At 46.0% G+C, this 18,506-nt stretch overlaps 1 protein-coding gene and 1 long non-coding RNA gene across 2 annotated transcripts; one reads left to right on the top strand and one right to left on the bottom strand.

Annotated features, from left to right (window-relative positions):
* Positions 1-520: 520 nt before the first annotated feature.
* On the top strand, positions 521-2,056 carry LOC106899118. The gene is made up of 3 exons (XR_001414019.1): positions 521-873; positions 969-1,240; positions 1,336-2,056. It is a non-coding gene; the product is annotated as an uncharacterized LOC106899118 (long non-coding RNA).
* A 3,181-nt stretch (positions 2,057-5,237) lies between these two features.
* MEX3C (mex-3 RNA binding family member C) lies at positions 5,238-6,804 on the bottom strand (the record flags this gene model as incomplete). The annotated part of the gene is made up of 1 exon (XM_014960814.1): positions 5,238-6,804. A coding segment is annotated over one exon (1,251 nt), but the record flags the coding sequence as incomplete, so codon positions are not given.
* Between the last annotated feature and the right edge of the window lie 11,702 nt (positions 6,805-18,506).

Raw genomic sequence — 18,506 nt, 5'->3', positions numbered from 1 at the left:
CCACCCTTATTTCATCCCCCGGAGCTGTCTCCTGCTGGTCTCACCAGGAGGGATGTCCTACAGCCCCTTGGCTCCAAAACCATTTGTTTTCCCTGCACCTCCATTTCCTTCAACTCCTTTTCCGTTGATTTATTTTCAATTTTACCCAAGCAGCTCTTGGAAATGCACTCCAACTTTGGAAAAAAATTGGGGCAAGGATATTTTGGGGAAAAAAAAAAGCCCTAAATATTCTTTTTTTATTGTTGTTTAGACCACTTTTAGGCTTGTTTTGGGAGAGGAGCTCTGGGACACCAGTATGGGATCCCACCAGCCTGTCGTGCCAGAGCTGGGGACAGAGCTGGGTGCTTGTCCCCTCGTGTCCCACCACCCCTGCCACCTGCTTCCAGAGCCTTTCCTGGAGCCCCCAAAAGTCCTCCCCACGTCCTTCAACTCCTTTTCCGTTGATTTATTTTCAATTTTACCCAAGCAGCTCTTGGAAATGCACTCCAACTTTGGAAAAAAATTGGGGCAAGGATATTTTGGGGAAAAAAAAAAGCCCTAAATATTCTTTTTTTATTGTTGTTTAGACCGCTTTTAGGCTTGTTTTGGGAGAGGAGCTCTGGGACACCAGTATGGGATCCCACCAGCCTGTCGTGCCAGAGCTGGGGACAGAGCTGGGTGCTTGTCCCCTCGTGTCCCACCACCCCTGCCACCTGCTTCCAGAGCCTTTCCTGGAGCCTCCAAAAGTCCTCCCCACGTCACTGGCACCTGGTTGTCCCAGCAGCTCCAGGGAGAAGAAATGCCCCAGGATGGGGCTCAGGAGGTGTCCATGGGCAGCGATCTCCTTCCCGGGACACCAACCCCGAGGCGAGTTCCTGGGACACTCACCCACAGGTGAGTTTTCTCCCAAACTCTCCATTTTAACCATTCCAACCCAAAAAGTGAGCTCAGCTTCCCAAGTCTTGATGCATCGATGGTCTCATCCCAAGGGAAGCATCGCCCTCATCCTCACTAGACCTGGAGAAGACTTTTGGTTCCAAGGAGGGAGAAGATTCCTGAGCCTGACCACTTGCAGAAATGAAAGAAAAACACAAAAGGGACTTATTTTTAATTTTTTTAACCTGATGTCCCTGGGAGCAAGTTCAATCCCTGCGGAGAGCTGAGCAAGAAGAGCTGCTTTAGGTGGACCTTCTTTGGCAGGGGGTTGGACTAGATGATCTCCAGAGGTCCCTTCTGGAGGGAGAACTTCAGAAGCTGAAAGGTAAAAAAAAAAAAATATTCAAGCTTAAAGCTTCACCTTGAAATTTAAAAAAAATATATATTAATCATTAAAATTATTTATTTTTTCCTAACCAGCTGGTGGCTCCTGCCGATGCCCGGTGGTGGCAAGGTCTTCCCTTTCCATGAGCAAAATTCTAGGCTGGTTACTCACCCATCACAAGTGCTCCCGAGGCTGGAAAAAGAAATTCACTCCGACAAAATTGAGGAGAAATTGAGGTTTTCTTTTTAATATAAGCCCATGTTTGTCTTATGCAAGGGAGAAGGAACCGCGGCGCTGCTTGCTCTGCTGAATCAAAGGCCAACGTTGGAGGGGTTGGGATCTCAGATGGTTGATGGACATCTAGGAAGAATGAGGTTATGGCTCCCTCCTTCCTGAAGGTTTTATGCTTGAGGTCTCTTGGTGGAACCCAAAAACCACCCCGAGACCCAAATGAAGTCTATTTAAATATTCCCTGAGCTCGTCCCAAGACTTGCTCTGAAAAAGGCACTTAAAAGGAAATATTCTCCACAAGAAACTGAACAGATTTGAGGCCACCGGCTCCAGGGCGGTGGCTTTGAGGACCACAGGCAGCTCCACCACCTCCGTATTCCCCTCCGTGGGGAAGATGGAGGGGGTGAGACACCCCCAGCCAAGTGGGGCATCTAAAACCTCCAGAGGGGGTGTGTGTTTGTGTCTACTGCCAAGAAAGGAGCTCTTTTTCTTTCCTTCTCCCCCTCAAAGAGCAGCACCCCATGGTACCTACCCCACCATCCAGCCCCAAAAAGGGTCACACCACGGGGCTGTTGCTCTCCTTCAGCCCAGGAAAAAGGCACTTAAAAGGAAATATTCTCCACAAGAAACTGAACAGATTTGAGGCCACCGGCTCCAGGGCGGTGGCTTTGAGGACCACAGGCAGCTCCACCACCTCCGTATTCCCCTCCGTGGGGAAGATGGAGGGGGTGAGACACCCCCAGCCAAGTGGGGCATCTAAAACCTCCAGAGGGGGTGTGTGTTTGTGTCTACTGCCAAGAAAGGAGCTCTTTTTCTTTCCTTCTCCCCCTCAAAGAGCAGCACCCCATGGTACCTACCCCACCATCCAGCCCCAAAAAGGGTCACACCACGGGGCTGTTGCTCTCCTTCAGCCCAGGGAAGAGTCTGAGGTCCAGGTGCTCTGCTTGGCTGCCAAGATCCTTCCCCAAAGGGAACTGCTCCCTCCAGCAGGTCTCCGTTGGTGAGAAACGAGGAAAGAGTCAACAGGGAGTAAGAATAAATCTGTACGAACATCTCTAGAAGATCCAAGCACATCACACCACCACCCAGGAGACCACAACAGAGCTCCCTCCAACATCAAAACCCGACTCAAAAGAGAAGTCAAGAGAGAAGAGAAGGTGGCCCAGGGCAAAGAGGTGACACGATGACTTTAGAAGGAAACATTGAAGCCCAGGGTGCAAACCTCCACCCTATCAAGAGGAAACGCAACAGGAGACCATGTACCTGGACATCAGGGAGGTCCTTTTGCAACACTGTTGGAGCAGGGCCAACTTCTTTGCTGTGAAGGTGGTGAGAACCTGGCCCGGGTTGCCCAGAGAAGCTGTGGCTGCCCCATCCCTGGAGGGGTTCAAGGCCAGGTTGGTGGCTTTGAGCCATCTGGTGCGGTTGGAGGTGTCCCTGTCCATGGCAAGGAGGTGGGACTGGGTGGTCTTTAAGTTCCCTTCCAACCCAAACCATTCTGTGATTCCTGCTGCTGGTGGATGCTCACAAACGTTTCCAACCCAAACCATTCTGTGATTCCTCCTGCTGGTTGATGCTCACAAACACGAGCACATGGAGCTTCTCCTGCAGCTGCACAGAAGTATCTCCAAACCACGAGCTGCATCCTGTGGCCGTGTCCTCTCCAAGGCCACAAGTTGCTTTTCCAAGGCAACGGAAAACAAGGTTCTCCTCAGGTGACCACAACCCAACCACAGCAAAGTCTGGGTCATGGAGAAACCCTCCCCATGGGTGGAAGGGACACGGAGGGACAACCATGAAGACAGCGAACCAGTTGAGTTAATGGAAACAAGTCTTTATTAAGTAACTTTTAATATCAGAAAAATAAAACTCTTATAATTCTCTTTACAGCAAATATATAATATCAGTGCTTTGGCCATCATAAGTTAAAGGCCCTTTATCATAAAATATATATGGTTTTTAAACTTTACTCAAATTGAATTTATAATCCCTATGACCTCCCTACATATACATAACAAAAAGTGTAGTAAAATTAGCAAATACTAAACTATCTCGATAGGGTTGGGGTTTATTATTTTTTTTTTTTATTTTTTTTTTTTTTGGTCTTTTTCTTTTTTTTTTTTTTTAATCATTCTTAAGTTTGTGGTTTCTAGAAAGGGTACCCGCACCTAACGTCCCGGCGCTTCCTTGGCTTTAATTAGTTGCGGCGTACGATGCTCTAAAATACAAAAATTCATGCTTGGGGTGAAGGGGTTGGGTTTTGGGGTTTTTTTTTGTTGGTTTTTTTTGTTCGTTATCTACAAGACTAGAGCTTAGGTTTCAATACTGACACGGATCTATCTATTCTACAAGCAATTAGAGCAATTAAAGTTGCGCGGTACGGAAATTAACGCCGTCAAGGCAACTCTTTAGACTGAAAAAAAAAGAAAGAAAGAAAGAAAGAAAGAAAGGAAAAAAAAAAATAATCATCGTAACATAAAAACCGTCGCTTGTAAACTTTTTTGTTGCTTTTTTTTCTTTTTCTCTTTTTCATACGAAATGTAACTCTTCGAGTGGAAATAAAAAATAAACCTTTCTATTTTACTACTTCGCTACACGTAGAAGTTCTTTTTCGTTAGACTGAGAGCCAAAAAAAAAAAACCAAAAAAACCCAAACAAACCAAGAGCTTCGTTTAATCTCGGGCAAATAACGCTTCGAAAAAGCAAAGAGAATAGGAAAAAAAATCCACCAAAACTCCCCTTTTTGTCTTTTTTTTTTTGTGTGTGTGATTTTTGTTTTGTTGTTGGTTTAATAAATGCCAGCGTAGATTTGGGAAAGGTACCGAGGATGAAAAAAAAATAAAGCCAGAAACATCCACAGGTTGAAATGTTAAAAAAAAAAAGAAGCGCAGTCGAAAGAAGTGATTTTATTATTTTTGGGTGGTTTTTTTCTTTTTTGGAAAAAAAAGAGTTTTGAAATGAAGCAAATTGATGGCAGGGCCTCACAAAGAATCCCTCCCCCTTCTCCCACCCCCCCCTTTCTTTTCCTTTTCCTTCCTAAAAATAAAATATCTATTTATAGATGTGCAAGACCAATATGGATCCAACGTAAAAACGCTTCACATTTTGAACGCTCTAAGCTCTCTAAAACAAACAAAAAATTAAAATAAAATAAAAATAAAAGGTAATTTAAGAACAGCTTGATTGGACTGATGAACGGAATGTCAGCATCCTCCCTCTTAATTGAAGTCTGTGCATCCCAAAGCCCTTTCTGAAATGGGACGAAGCCAGCTAGACTTTTTCCACATGACATTAAGAAAAGCAGTGGGTAGGAATTCATAAATTTAAAAAAAACAACCAAAAAAAAAGAGAAAAAGAGACTTTTTCCTGATCCTCTGAACACACCGTCCTCTCGTTAGGCGAAACCTCCTCCCCAGCTCCATAATTTATCATCTGAACCTGCCCTTTCCATACCCCAAAAACAAAAGAGGGATTTGTAATGCTGGAGAATTAGGCAAAAAATTAATCAATTTCCCCAAACCTGGTTTTTTTGTTGTGGTTTTTTTTTGTTTGTTTTGTGGTTTTTTTCTTCAAAACTGGCAGTGTAAAGAAGGCAGCATTGGAAGTGTTGTTTGATATATTGATAATGCCACGAACCCTCCGCGGCAGACGAGGACCTTCCGTGGCCAAGCGCCCAGAAGTCCCAACGCTTAACAGAGATCCTTTAAAAAGCTTCTAAAATTTGAATTTTTGTGGGGTTTGGTGTTTTTTTGTTGTTTTTTCTTGATGACAATGTCCCCCTGGCTGAGCCATAGCTGGATCTCTGCTAAAGGCGACGTCTGCTTCCACTCAACCCCACCGAGACCACGGCGGTTTAGTGTTACCGTAGCAGCCTTGCCCCCCCCAAAAAAGTCCAATTTTATTATTATTGACAACTTCAGCCTAATCCCAAGAAAGCCCAACAGTCAGAATTCATTAGGAAGTTTACTAGAGGGTACCATTACACCCATGCCTTTAAGAGTTTTGTTTGTGTTTTGTTTCTTTGTGTTTTTTTTTAAAGTTTATATATAATAATATCTCTCTCTATATTTTTTTTTTTGTTTTTAAGAGTGGATTTGGATTGCCTGAGTAACAGCTGTCTGGCAAACGGGACACGCCGGCGTTTCCTTCTCGCAGATCTTGTTGGCACACTCCATGCAGAAGAGGTTGTGGCCACAAGGGACCAGGGCGGCGATGACCTCGCTTTCGAAGCAGATGACGCAGTCGTGCTTCCTTCTGGACTCCGGTGGAGAACTGGAGGTGGAACCACCGTTGGAAGAAGAATAACTGTTGGTACCGTTGGAGAAAGCTGGGATGTAGATGGGAAGACCGGCTTGATGACCGGTGCCGGGTGGGTCGCTCCTGACTCTCCTGGCCAAAGGGTGATCCAAGTTTTCTGGAAAAGTGGGAGAGAGACGAGGGGTAGAGGGTTGACTCCCTCGACGTTGAGGCTTGGCGTTATTCACCGGATCGTTCCCGAAACCGGAGAGAGGGTTTACAGGTTCAAAAGGGGTCCAAATGGTTTGGGAAGGGGTCGCTAAGGAGTCGTACGCCGGAGAATCGACCCCGAGGTCTTCCGTGCCCACCGAAGGCAACGTTTCTCCAAACCAGAAGCTGCCCGCGCTGAAGGGACTCGTCGGGCTGAAGTCAGCCAACCTATTGCTTCCAAAATAGGAATCGGTGGAGCCACTTCCCAAGGAGCTGGAGCTGTCATTTCTATAATTAGAAATCATTCTGGTACGGCTGGGAGGGACGGGATTAGAAGCCAACCAGGAGGATCCCAGAGCTCCTCCTTCGAAGCTGACGTCCGTACCGTTGTAGTGGAAATCGTTCTCTTCGTTGAGCTCGATGTAGTTGCCCGTCCTCATGGCTATGTGCATCTCGATCTCCTCCCTCGCCCGGTCCACGTTCTCCGGCATCCCCGTCACCTCGAAGACGGGTTCTTTGTCCCTGCTGGGAGTGACTATGTAAGTATGGGTCTGCTGTTGAATCCTTTTGATGGTAGCTCCTTTGGGGCCCACCACCAACCCAACAACGCGGTAAGGCACCCGGACTTGAACCGTGGTCTGGCCCGGTAGGTTGGGGGTACAGGGCAAACCCCCCAGGGTAGGGCCGTTCTTGTTGCGGGAGGCTCTGATCATGGAGAAGTGTTCGGCGGCGGAGAGGATTTCCCTTTTGGCCATGGCCACGTCCTCTTTCCGCCCGGTGACGACGAAGATGGGTTCTTCTCCACGAACGGGGGTCTTGATGTAGGTGTTCGTCTTGGCCCTTAGTGCTTTGATTTTGCAACCTGGTGGAAGGAAGGAAACACAGGTTTAGCGAGACGCCGAAGATGACAAAAAACCACAAGAAAGCCCTCTACTTTTAAGCCCCTTTGGAGAGTTTCAAGAAAGCTGAGGGTGAAACCAGAAGCAGCTGGTTTTCTCTCTGCAAGCCACACGCTCATGGCCCAACGCTCCATTGCCCAACGCTCATGGCCACAGACTATTTTAGGAACCTTCCTTGGGCTTGGTGGAGCCCATCATTTCCTCCATCTCTAGTAGAGGGTGAAGAAACGTGGAGGGCTTTTTTCTCTACGACACCCCCATTCGCCCAGAAAAAACAGTGGGTTTATATTGATTTTTATTTTATTTTATTTTTTTGCATTGATTGGGTATCCTCCAAAAAGATCCTGCAAATGGAATAAAGTCCACAGATCCATTAGCCTTTCGCTGACCTAAAACCAAATTAAATATTTATAAAAGGGAGAAAAAGGTCTGTCTCGCAACCTGTGTAGGATTCAGCTAAAAGAAATAATAATAATTTAAAAAATCATTGATTTGCTGAGAGCTCATCTGCTTCCCGTTATCAATAAGCCTTATTTAAACCATACTCTTCCCCCCTGGGATGAAGGAGCCGCTCCTTGAACTGCCAAGGGGGAGCTCAAGCAGTTTTGTCGTATGCAAATAAGGCTCGTTTATTTATAAAAGGGAGAAAAAGGTCTGTCTCACAACCTGTATAGGATACAGCTAAAAGAAATAATAATAATTTTTAAAAAATCATCGATTTGCTGAGAGCTCATCTGCTTCCCGTTATCAATAAGCCTTATTTAAACCATACTCTTCCCCCCTGGGATGAAGGAGCCGCTCCTTGAACTGCCAAGGGGGAGCTCAAGCAGTTTTGTCGTATGCAAATAAGGCTCGTTGTGTAATATTACGTGGAATTTTTCTCCTTTGCTGGGTGAATGGAACATTTGTCTGATTTTTTTTTGGGGGGAGGGATCGAATGAAAAAGTTTGCGGGGGCGGGCTCTTTCCTAAGGTGCTTCAGGCATTTGGGCAGGGTGTGGAGAGAAGGACCTTTTCTCCATTCCAGGACCAGAAAAGCAGACAACACCAAATTTGGAGAGACAGGCAGGTCGGTGACATGCAAGAAAGAGAGAGAAGGACCTTTTCTCCATTCCAGGACCGGAAAAGCAGGCAACACCAAATTTGGAGAGAGATAGAGTGTCTCCTGGATTCCCTCTTGACCAAATTTAGCCTTAATTAAACCAAATTCCAAAGCACGTGGAGCTAAATGACCTTCTACAGCCAACCTCATCTGGAGACACCTACAAGCAACCTTTGCAGACCAAGTGTCTCAAGCGTCATCTCGCCTGCAGGGTGGAATTTGGTCCCCTTTTCCTAATTTACTTTAAATATCTCATAATTTGCCTGGGTACGTGAAGGAGACTCTCAAAATGATGACTCTCAAGATGATGACTTCACGCTTTGAAAGCTGCTCAAAGATGCTGCTCTAATCACAACTATCGATTAATATAAAAAAATAATGAATCTGGAGATGCTGGTTGGGATAGAGGGAAGGAAAACCCTCTTCTGGCAGGGCCCCTGCACACAGCAAGGACAAGGGGTGGACACAACAGCTCTTTGTTTCCAGGACACAGCTGGAGAGGAAGTTCTTGATCTTCAAGGAGAGGGATCGAGGAGGCCCTACCTCCACCAGAACAAGCAATGGAGAAGCACAAGAAGATCTTCTTGAAGGAAGGGATGCAGACCCAAGAACTGAAGGAGAAATTCAGCAAGAGCAAATGTCTCCAGGAGAGAAGGAACCCATAAGCCTCAAGCTCCCACTTAAAGCCCTCTGAGAAGGTCACTGGAGCTCCTGGGCAATTCACCTTTGCTCCCTCCATCTCTTTGGTTGAATTTCATAGAATTATGGAATTATTTGTGTTGAAAAGGACCTTAAAGATCATCCAGTCCCACCCTCTGCCACAGGCAGGGACACCTCCCACCAGACCAGGTTGCTCCAAGCCCCCTCCAACCTGCCCTTGAACCCCTCCAGGGATGGGGCAGCCACAGCTTCTCTGGGCAACCTGGGCCAGGCTCTCACCACCCTCCCAGCAAAGAAGTTCTTCCCAATATCTCATCTCCATCTCCCCTCTTTCAGTGTCAAACCCTTCCCCCTCATCCTATGGCTCCCCTCCTTCATCAAAATCCCCTCCCCATCATCACATTCCTCCCTGTGAATCAACCTGCTGCCCGCTCTGCTCCCCACACCTTCAGAGTTACCCAGAAAAGACGGACCTCAAACCCCCAAGGAGCCCCCAAACTGGTTCTGCTGAAGTTTTCACACCAACCAACCCCTCTTCACCTAAAACCAAAGTCAGCCTCCTGATGTGTATCACTTATTCTCCAATTTACACATATAACTGTGATTTACTCCGTTCCACCCAAGTATATATTCTTTTTTTTCAGAAATTAGAGGTGGCATTTAGAAGGACCATCGAGCATAAGATCTATACATCTAAAAAGTGCCTCACCAATTCTGACAGGTCACGTTTTAGACAACATTTTCCTGAGATCTTAGTGACTCTAAACCCAGCTGGAAGCCTGCACCTTCAGCTTCCTCCCCCATTTCAAGCTGCCAGCTCCCAGAGGTTGCTTTGCCAGAGCCACGTTGCCCAAAGGGCACGGACCGAGGTGGGCAGAGCTGTTGGAAAAGCCCAGGAGGGACCATCACGTAGGTCCGTAAGCCCGTTAAACCACTCCAGCAGGATGAGCTTTCCAGTTGCTTTTACTCAGCTCCTCTGGTTTCCCCACCCTCTTTCCTCCCTTAGTCACCACCCAGGAGATGAGATGAAGGACCGGCTGATCCCATCCCATCCCCTCTCCAGACAATTCACAGCATCCAGAGGCCACGATGACGTCAGGAGGTGGCCCAGCTGGGAACCCACCCAGCCAAGGGATGAATCAAGAAGTTCTCCAACCTCCTGAGCTTCGACACAGAAAGAAAAAAGGAGGGGGGTGAAAAAAACCCCAACAACCCAACTCAAAAACCACCGCCCCACGCTTCGGCGTTACACCATGAGATAATGTATCCAAGATTTTGAAGTGCTGAGATCTTAAAAAAATAAAAAAAAAGCCTGAAGATGGGACTGGAAAGTCAATTTAATCAAAAATTCCAAAGTAATTTTCGTTTTTCTACAATAATGGAAGCCTGTTCAATACAAGTTACCGTGGTTCCATCAGCAGAATAAGCATCCTTAAGTGGCTGTAAACATTTTCAACACCCTACGAACATTATATTCCCCAAAAAACTGAAAGGTTGCTCTGAAGGAATTGTTTTAGCTCATACACCACCAATTTTAAATGATCAAATACTTCCTTATTGAAAAAAAAGGTGACAAAAGAGAGATTGGGGGGTTTTTCCCCCACTTAAAGTGAGAAGAAGCGTAGCAGCCACCACCCATCCCACGGTGATGGCCACCTCAGCCTTCTGAGAACCTCAGACCCATCTTTAGAAGCTTAGACCCATCTTTAGAAGCTTAGAATGGTTAGTTGGAATCACAGAATGGTTCAAGTTGGAAGAGACCTTAAAGACCATCCAGTTCCAACCCCCCTGCCCTGGGCAGGGACACCTCCCACCAGCCCAGGTTGCTCCAAGCCCCCTCCAACCTGGCCTTGAACCCCTCCAGGGATGGGGCAGCCCCAGCTTCTCTGGGCAACCTGGGCCAGGCTCTCACCATCCTCACACCAAAGTTCCTTCCCAGATCTCATCTTTATCTCCCCCCTTTCAATTTAAAACCACCACCCAAAGCCTTCACTCCAACCTCCACCTTCCATCATCACTCACGGGATGAGATACCTCAAAAACCCAGTCTCAGGCCATTAAATCCATGAGGAAAACTCCCCAACGGAGCTGGAAGACCTCATCTGCTGCCACAAGCCAAGAACCACCCAAAAAAGCATCCCTCTTCTGCACAACTAGGGTGGTACCCAGGAGAAATGGAACGTCCTCCCTGTTTCTTCCTTCTGCTGAATTCACCCCAACACCACGCAGCGGGAATGGGACAAGGACTCCATTTAGGGATGAGGAACCCTTCCTTGCGTGGTCTCTTCCAAACAGCTCCACCAGGGGAAGGTCAAAGCAGATGCCAGTGCCAACACAGCTCCTGCATGGAGGACAGGGTTGATGACCACCCCGATGGCATCCTCCAACTCAACCCCAGAGCAACCAGTGTGTCCTGGTTTGAGGGACGCTGAGATCTTGTAGAGTGGCCTCCTGAAAAGAGAAAGCCCTGGTTCACTGGAATCTCTTTTTGAGGAGCTTTGCCGTTAGCTGATGAAAGGCAACGGAAAAGAGAAAGCCCTGGTTCACTGGAATCTCACACCGTGTTTACAGCCTCCACTCCCACCACGGATTTTGTAAGACGCTGACGAGGCGACAGATTAATTAGGGACATCAACCTCATCAAGCCGTGCACTCCCACCACGGATTTTGTAAGACGCTGATGAGGTGACAGATTAATTAGGGACATCAACCTGGAACTGCCTCGTCAAGCTGCAGCTAATTCCTTACCTAGAAAGTCAGGGCAGGGGCTGGGAAGCGCCCGCAGCCCCGCGGGGACGGCAGAGCATCGTGCCACGGAGAGAGGGGAGCAAAACTCATATATTGCCTTTTTTAATTTTATTTTTAAGTTATTTTAAGAGACACGGCCCAAACTTGGATAATAATTATCAAATAGAATCTTTTGAACACAACTTTTCATCTACTTCTACGCAACTTTCTCTACACCCTGAGGAAGATTAAGGTGCCTCGCCACACATCATCCATCCTCCCAGTAGGACCAGATCAACCACCACCAGCTTTACCAGCTCCCCATTAGCATTCTGTAGCCCAGACAATAGTCTGATCACTATGTGGGTTAATTAGCCAGTAAGATGAGGGCTCCCATGTGACAACTAAGGATGATACATACCAGAGAGCTAACGAATATGACTCCAGCAAGAGATGACGGTCCCCAAAGAAGAGGAGAGCAGGCCAACGGCTTAAATGGGGACATGGATGGATGCAGAGTTTAAACAACAGCTGTTTTCTTCATCACAGAGTATGGGCTTGGAAGGGACCTCTGGAGATCATCTCCTCCAACCCTCCTGCCAAAGCAGGTCCATCCAGAGCAGGTCGCACAGGAACGTGTCCAGGTGGGGTTGGAATGTCTCCAGAGAAGGAGACTCCACCACCTCTCTGGGCAGCCTCTGCCAGGGCTCTGCCTCCCTCACACAAAAGAAGTTCCTCCTCATGTTGAGATGGAACTTCTTATGGTCAAGTTTGTGCCCGTTCCCTCTTGTCCTGTCCCTGGGCACCACTGAAAAAAGCCTGGCCCCATCCTCCTTCAAGTATTTATAGGCCTTGATCAGATCCCCCCTCATCCTTCTCTTCTCCAGACTCAAAAGCCCCAAGTCCCTCAGCCTTTCTTCATCAGAGAGATGCTCCAGGCCCCTCCTCATCTTTGTAGCCCTCTGCTGTCCCCTCTCCAGCAGTTCCCTCTCCTTCTGGAACCAGGGAGCCCAGAACTGGACACAATACTCCAGTTCAAGAAGGACAGGGAACTGCTGGAGAGGGGACAACAAAACCAACAAACCAAAGTCACGGCCTCCCTGGTGGTACCCAAGCTGCAGTTCCTTGGAGATGGCCACATGAAACACATGACAACCACTTTGACAAAGTTATTCCAAGAGAAGGAAAGATGACATAGGAGTCTTTCAAGGAAAAATAAAAAATTATAGCATTTTCTACCCAAGATATTTTTTTCCCTGCCTCCTGACCCCCTCATTAACTTCCCACTGCAATCAAAGGCTTTTAATTAGAAAACCCCTGTGCCCTTTCAATATGACTCACGCTATATATAGGGTCCAAGATGGCTCCCATTATAATTCCCTCCCCCTTATCCACTCCTGAGGAACAACCGACCACTTCTTTCGCTAAGATGATACGGGACTTTCCTACTTGTCATCATCCAGCTGGAACTGCAGAAGGGTGCAGATGTCCAGGTGCTCTGCTTGGCTGCAAAGCTCCTTCCCTGATGGGATCTGCTCTCTCCAGCAGGTCCCCGTTGGTGAGAAATGAGGAAAGAGTCAACAGGGAGCAAGAATACATCTGTACGAACATCTCTAGAGGATCCAAGCACATCACACCACCACCCAGGAGACCACAACAGAGCTCCTTCTAACAACAAAACCTGAGTTAGAAGTCAAGAGAGAAGAGAAGGTGGCCCATGGCAAAGAGGGGGCACGATGACTTTAGAAGGAAACATTCAAGCCCAGGGTGCAAACCTCCACCCTATCAAGAGGAAACGCAACAGGAGACCATGTAACTGGACATCAGGGGGTCCTTTTGCAACACTGTTGGAGCGGGGCCAGAGGAGGCCATGGAGGTGATCGATGGATGGAGCCCCTCTGCTATGGGGACAGGCTGAGAGAGTTGTTGGGGTTCAGCCTGGAGAAGGCTCTGGGGAGACCTTAGAGCCCCTTCCAGTCCCTCAAGGGGCTCCAGGAAAGCTGGGGAGGGACTCTTGATCAAGGAGGGGAGCCATAGGATGAAGGGGAAGGGTTTTAAACTGGAAGAGGGGAGACTGAGATGAGATCTGGTGAACAACTTTGCTGTGAGGGTGGTGAGAGCCTGGCCCAGGTTGCCCCGAGAAGCTGTGGCTGCCCCATCCCTGGAGGGGTTCAAGGGCAGGTTGGAGGGGGCTTGGAGCAACCTGGTCTGGTGGGAGGTGTCCCTGCCCATGGTGGAGGGGTTGGAACTAGATGGTCTTTAAGGTTTCCAACCTAAATCATTCTATGATTTATAGAATCACCACTCACCTGGGCCAGGCCATAGGACTTTGGTCCTACTGGTGCCAAGCTAAGGGATGGGAACAGAAAGAAGCTTTAAGAGTCCCTGATGATGCTGAGAAAGCTTCCCAAGGGAAGGCTGCTCTCTAACTCCCAGGGACATTTCCCCTCTTCTGGAAAACAAAAGCCCTGGTTCAAGAACCGTGTACAAACTCTTCATTAAAGATTCCTTAGGTAGGTATCAATTTATTCATCGATCGATTAATCTATCAACGAAGCAGTCAGACCGCACGCTGTTTCCTTCTATATGTCAGGCTGGGACAATCCATCACATCAGGCAGAAGAAGACTCCAATTCCCAAAAGAGATGGCAACCCAATAAATAAGTTACAGGCAGCTAAAGAGCCCGAGGGCAGCAACTTGTGTTATTAATTCCTTGCACCACTGCAGCACCAGGGCTGAGGGAGCAGCCGCCGAGCAAAATTAGAAAGACAGAGCAGAAGAAAAAAAACATAGTTGTAAGAGAGGGAGCAGGTCCAACAAATAAAATAACTACAAGAAGGAAAAGTTGCTTTCGTTAAGAATATTTATCTAGGGAATGAAAGAGATTGGTGAGAGCAACAGGGCTGGGAAACCTGAGGGGATTAAAAGGGGCCACCATTCCCCTTGCCACGAGGGCCAGTGAAAAGATGGCAAAAACTCACACAAATCTTCACCTGCACCAATTTCTCAAAAGAAAATGTGCTTTTAAACAGAATTCCTAAGTATATTGTCAAGTGTAAGATGAACCAGCAGGTAAAAATTAAGGGATGCTGTGTCTTTGCTCAGAGGAGCAGCAGAGAAGTTGCTGCAGACCACAGAGCTGCTGCCACACACCATGAAGGAAACTGAGATCTCAGACCCTGGCAAGATCTCATAAAGGAATACCTGAAAGAAAAAAAAAAGGAAGACATTCTTAAGGAGTAACAGAAGTTGGACACACCTGCTTGATTTAGAGCTTTTTGGCCTTTTTTCTTTTGATTAAATAAAAATCTCCTAGTGTTCTAGCCTTTTTTTTTTGGTTACAGCAAGTTCTCAACCCTGTTTTTGCCTGCCACGAGGAAAACAGCCCTGTGGGGCAACCAAATTGCCATCAAACCCGAATTTAAGATCTTTGAGCCACCCAACCCTTCATTTAGAACAGTTTCTCTTCCAGAAATTCAGAGGAATTCTCAATTCTGCCACCGAGGATTTATGATCCCAGCTGGAGAAAACCTGCACCCTTCAGACACGACTTGAGTCAGGGCTTTCGCGGAGCGGGGATGACAAACCCAAATGATATTTGTTACCCAGTGCCCGGAGCATTAGGGCTCACTGAAACTTCAGCAGAGATTTATTATTTTTTTTTTTGAGCTGCTCACGTGGTTCAGTTCCTGGAGTTCCAGGCTCTAAAAGCGACCAGACTTCAACGTCTCAGGGAAAAGAATTAAAAAAAAAAAAAAAGGCTTTTATATTGGATTTCAACAAATAGCTCGAGTTTTCTTTCCTTCCTGAGAACAAGCCATTTAATATAGTATTTAATAACCTGCTTGTTGTAGAAAATGCAAAAAAAAAAAGCTGAAGTGTAACTGCCTTTTCAGCTTTCACCTAAAAGAAGTTGCTGAACCCTGGTTGTCTGTGGCAATCTACTGATAGAGATCGGTGATGACTTCAGGCATGCAAATTAAACTTATTCTTGAGAAATCTAGGTAAAAAAAAACCCCAATCTGCAATTCAGACTGGTTAGCTATGCTTTTCCTGACTCCTCCAGCAATTAATAACCAGTTCAGGATAACAAGTATTATCAATAATATTATTAATCCTGACTCCTCCAGCAATTAATAACCAGTTGAGGATAACAAGTAGTATCAGTAATATTATTAATGGTCCCATCCTCCTGACATTCATCTTTTAAGTATTTAGAGGTGTTGATCAGATCCCCCCTAAGTCTTCTCCAAAAAAGACCCAAGTCCCTAAAAGAGATGTCCTAGTCCCCTCATCATCTTCACAGCCCTCCCATAAATCCCCCCTTGGTCTTCTCCAGACTAAAAAGTCCCTAAAAGAGATGTTTTAGTCCCCTTATCATCTTCACAGCCCTGCCATAGGACATCTACATCCTCAGCTAACACACAAGGATTTGCCCCAGGATTGTTTTAGCCCTGTTTCCACTCCCTGAGAGCACTGTTGTTTTTATTTATTTTATTTTGGCTGTGCTAGATAAATTATCAGCTACCAGCTTATCAGAATTATATATTTTTTTGTTTGCTTCAAGTCACAGGCCTTGCTTTAAACAAAGTAATAATTTGCTCAAGAGCCCGCATGCAAAAGCAAAGAGCAAAAAAAAGGAGTCCAAGATCATAAAATATGCATCAAAATGTTATTTTAGTTGCAAGGCTGTCTCATGCAAAGCAGATTTGTCATTATCGATTTCATCAGTGAAATGGGATGATATCATGCCTCCTCCTCTTACTCATCTGGGCTTTGGAGACTGCCCTGCCCATTTCGACTTCATCCCAACTATTCTGACCCAAGAAAGACGAAGCATCAGGCTTTAGAGTCAAGTAGCTCCAACTCGAGTGAGGCAAAAAAAAAGACCCTCCCTATTGTCAGCTTTATCGAGGATATAAACACTTGGAAGAAAAAAAAAATCACATTACTTGGAGAGTCACAATGCTGGAATGCATTAGCAAATATATTCCAACAATTATTAGCTGAAGATCCTCAAATACACTCAAGGGTGAAGCATCTCTCTCTGTAGGACAGACTTTTGTCCCCTTTGCAGCATCTTTCAGGTTTTCTCTTGGTGTCTTCAGACACCACCCTTCTTTTTGCACGATTCAAAAGAGCTTAAACATGTATCTTCTTTTTGCACGATTCAAAAGAGCTTAAAAATGTATTATTTTTTCATGTAAAGAAAGTAGCAGTGGGCACTGAAGAATGATAGAACTGTTTAAGTTTGAAGGGAAATTTAAGATCATCTAGTCCAACCATCAACCTAACTCTGATTAAAAAAAACCCAACTCATCACTAAACCACCTCACTAAAAGACTCCAAGTTAAACTTGTCACCTTCTCAAAACCCACCAGAATTGCCACGGAATTTACCACCAGTGAAGGTGGTCACTTGTCATCGTGCTGGTCAGACTGGCCAACTTAGGGAAGGTTGGATTCAACAGCTAGTTTCAAATCCCTACAGGAAGCCTGCGCGCTGCCACGAATGGAATCTAGTTTTCCTGGCTCCCAGTCACATGCCTTAACAAGAATAAAAAGGATACAAATATCTTTTCCTTTGTTGTCCACCTTTTGAGATTCTTCCACTTCAAAGGCTACAAAGAATTCTATGACGCTAGCCCAAGCAGCGTCTGTCAGCTTCATTTTGGGGGGGGCAATAAGAAAAGGTTGAGAATATTTAAAAAAAACCAACAACAAAAAGAACAAAAACCTGGCAGGTTTCAGAAATACAACAGGATTATTTTTTTTTTTTAAAGAAGGAATATCTCTTATTCCTTAAAAGAAAATCTTAAGCTTTTTCCAGCGCGTTTAACTGCTGTCACAGTAACCCAGCAGCCTCCAAGGGAGCTTCAGGAGACAAACCATCGACCACAAGGGAACATTTTGGGCACCTCCACACCTTCTAGAGACCCAGGGGGGAACCCACAACCCAGCGAGCCGGAGCAGGGCCATGGGAGCACCACTTCACTGCCTCAAGTGCTGTATTTATTTCTGAAACTCGCATGTAATTGGGGGGGGAAAAAAAAAAAGTGCAAACGCCGTGAGGTTTTCACTTGTTTACAACTCTCTTAGGAATCAGGAGTCCCTTTGCGTTCCTCAAGTGTCTTGAAATTCTCTTACACCGTGCAAAAAAATTAAATTTGGATAAAAAAAAACCACCGTGGAATTCCGGTTATCGTGCCTCTTTCAGTAAGGATTTCCAATAAACACGCTTTCAGACACAGCAGCCAGGCCTCCAGCAAAGCCCAGCTCAAACTCAGCATTCCTGGTATTTCAGAGGAGACGTTTTTCAGACATTTCCAGTTCTTTTTATACCTTCAGGAAGACGGCACCAGAAAGAATATAAATTGAAATCTTTTGTGAAAAAATCCATCAAGAAGTCACATTCCAACAGCATAATTAGATATTCAAGTATTAAGGTACAGAGGAGCCTGGCATAAAACTTAAGCTGAATTCGTTCAGGATAAGGCAACCAGCTGGTTCTGAAGTGGATTTGGAAGAGAATATGCAGTATTTTTGATTTTTAGAGAGAGCAGAAGGCTCGGTGAAGAAGCGAGGCAGCCCAAGCCGAGGAGATTTTGTCAGGCCAGAGCACAGCCCCGTGGGCAAAGCAGGTGGATGAGAGAGAGCAAGAACCTCTGGGCCATAAAAGGAGATGCCAGGACTAGTGTTTCCAAGAAATTTCCCAAATATTTTAGTGGAACTAATACAACTTATATCAGTGGGTCTTCTAAGCATAAGACTCCCCTGAAAAAGAATTTAAGGGGCCTCCTTACTCAAAGCTTTCATGCAAATAAGCTTTTTTTTTTTTTAAGCTCTCCCTCCACTCCAGCTCCTTCCTCTTTTGCAGCCCGAATTCTTTTTATGCTGCGATCCCTCCCCGCCGAGGCTAAATATTTTATCACAAGCCAAACAGTGGGACATCAGATAAGAAATAAAAGCCGAAGCAGCAAATGAACTCTTCAGGAACAACGCTCCTATTTTTATGCCAGCTCCATTATCTCGTTTTTAAGCCACTCAAAAGCGCTGAGAAATATACTACAGAGAACAATCCTCATCTGCTGGAGAATAAACACCGGAGCTTTAATCGGTCCTCAAAGCCCAATAGTTTGTATTTCTCTTTTAAAAGGACTGGAGCAATAAGCATTTTCAGTTCTGTTTTCCATCTCCCCCTC

Source organism: Calidris pugnax, unplaced genomic scaffold (assembly GCF_001431845.1).
Source record: "Calidris pugnax isolate Ruff unplaced genomic scaffold, ASM143184v1 scaffold150, whole genome shotgun sequence".
Lineage (NCBI taxonomy): Eukaryota > Metazoa > Chordata > Aves > Charadriiformes > Scolopacidae > Calidris > Calidris pugnax.
This window is presented reverse-complemented; position numbering and strand designations above follow the sequence as displayed.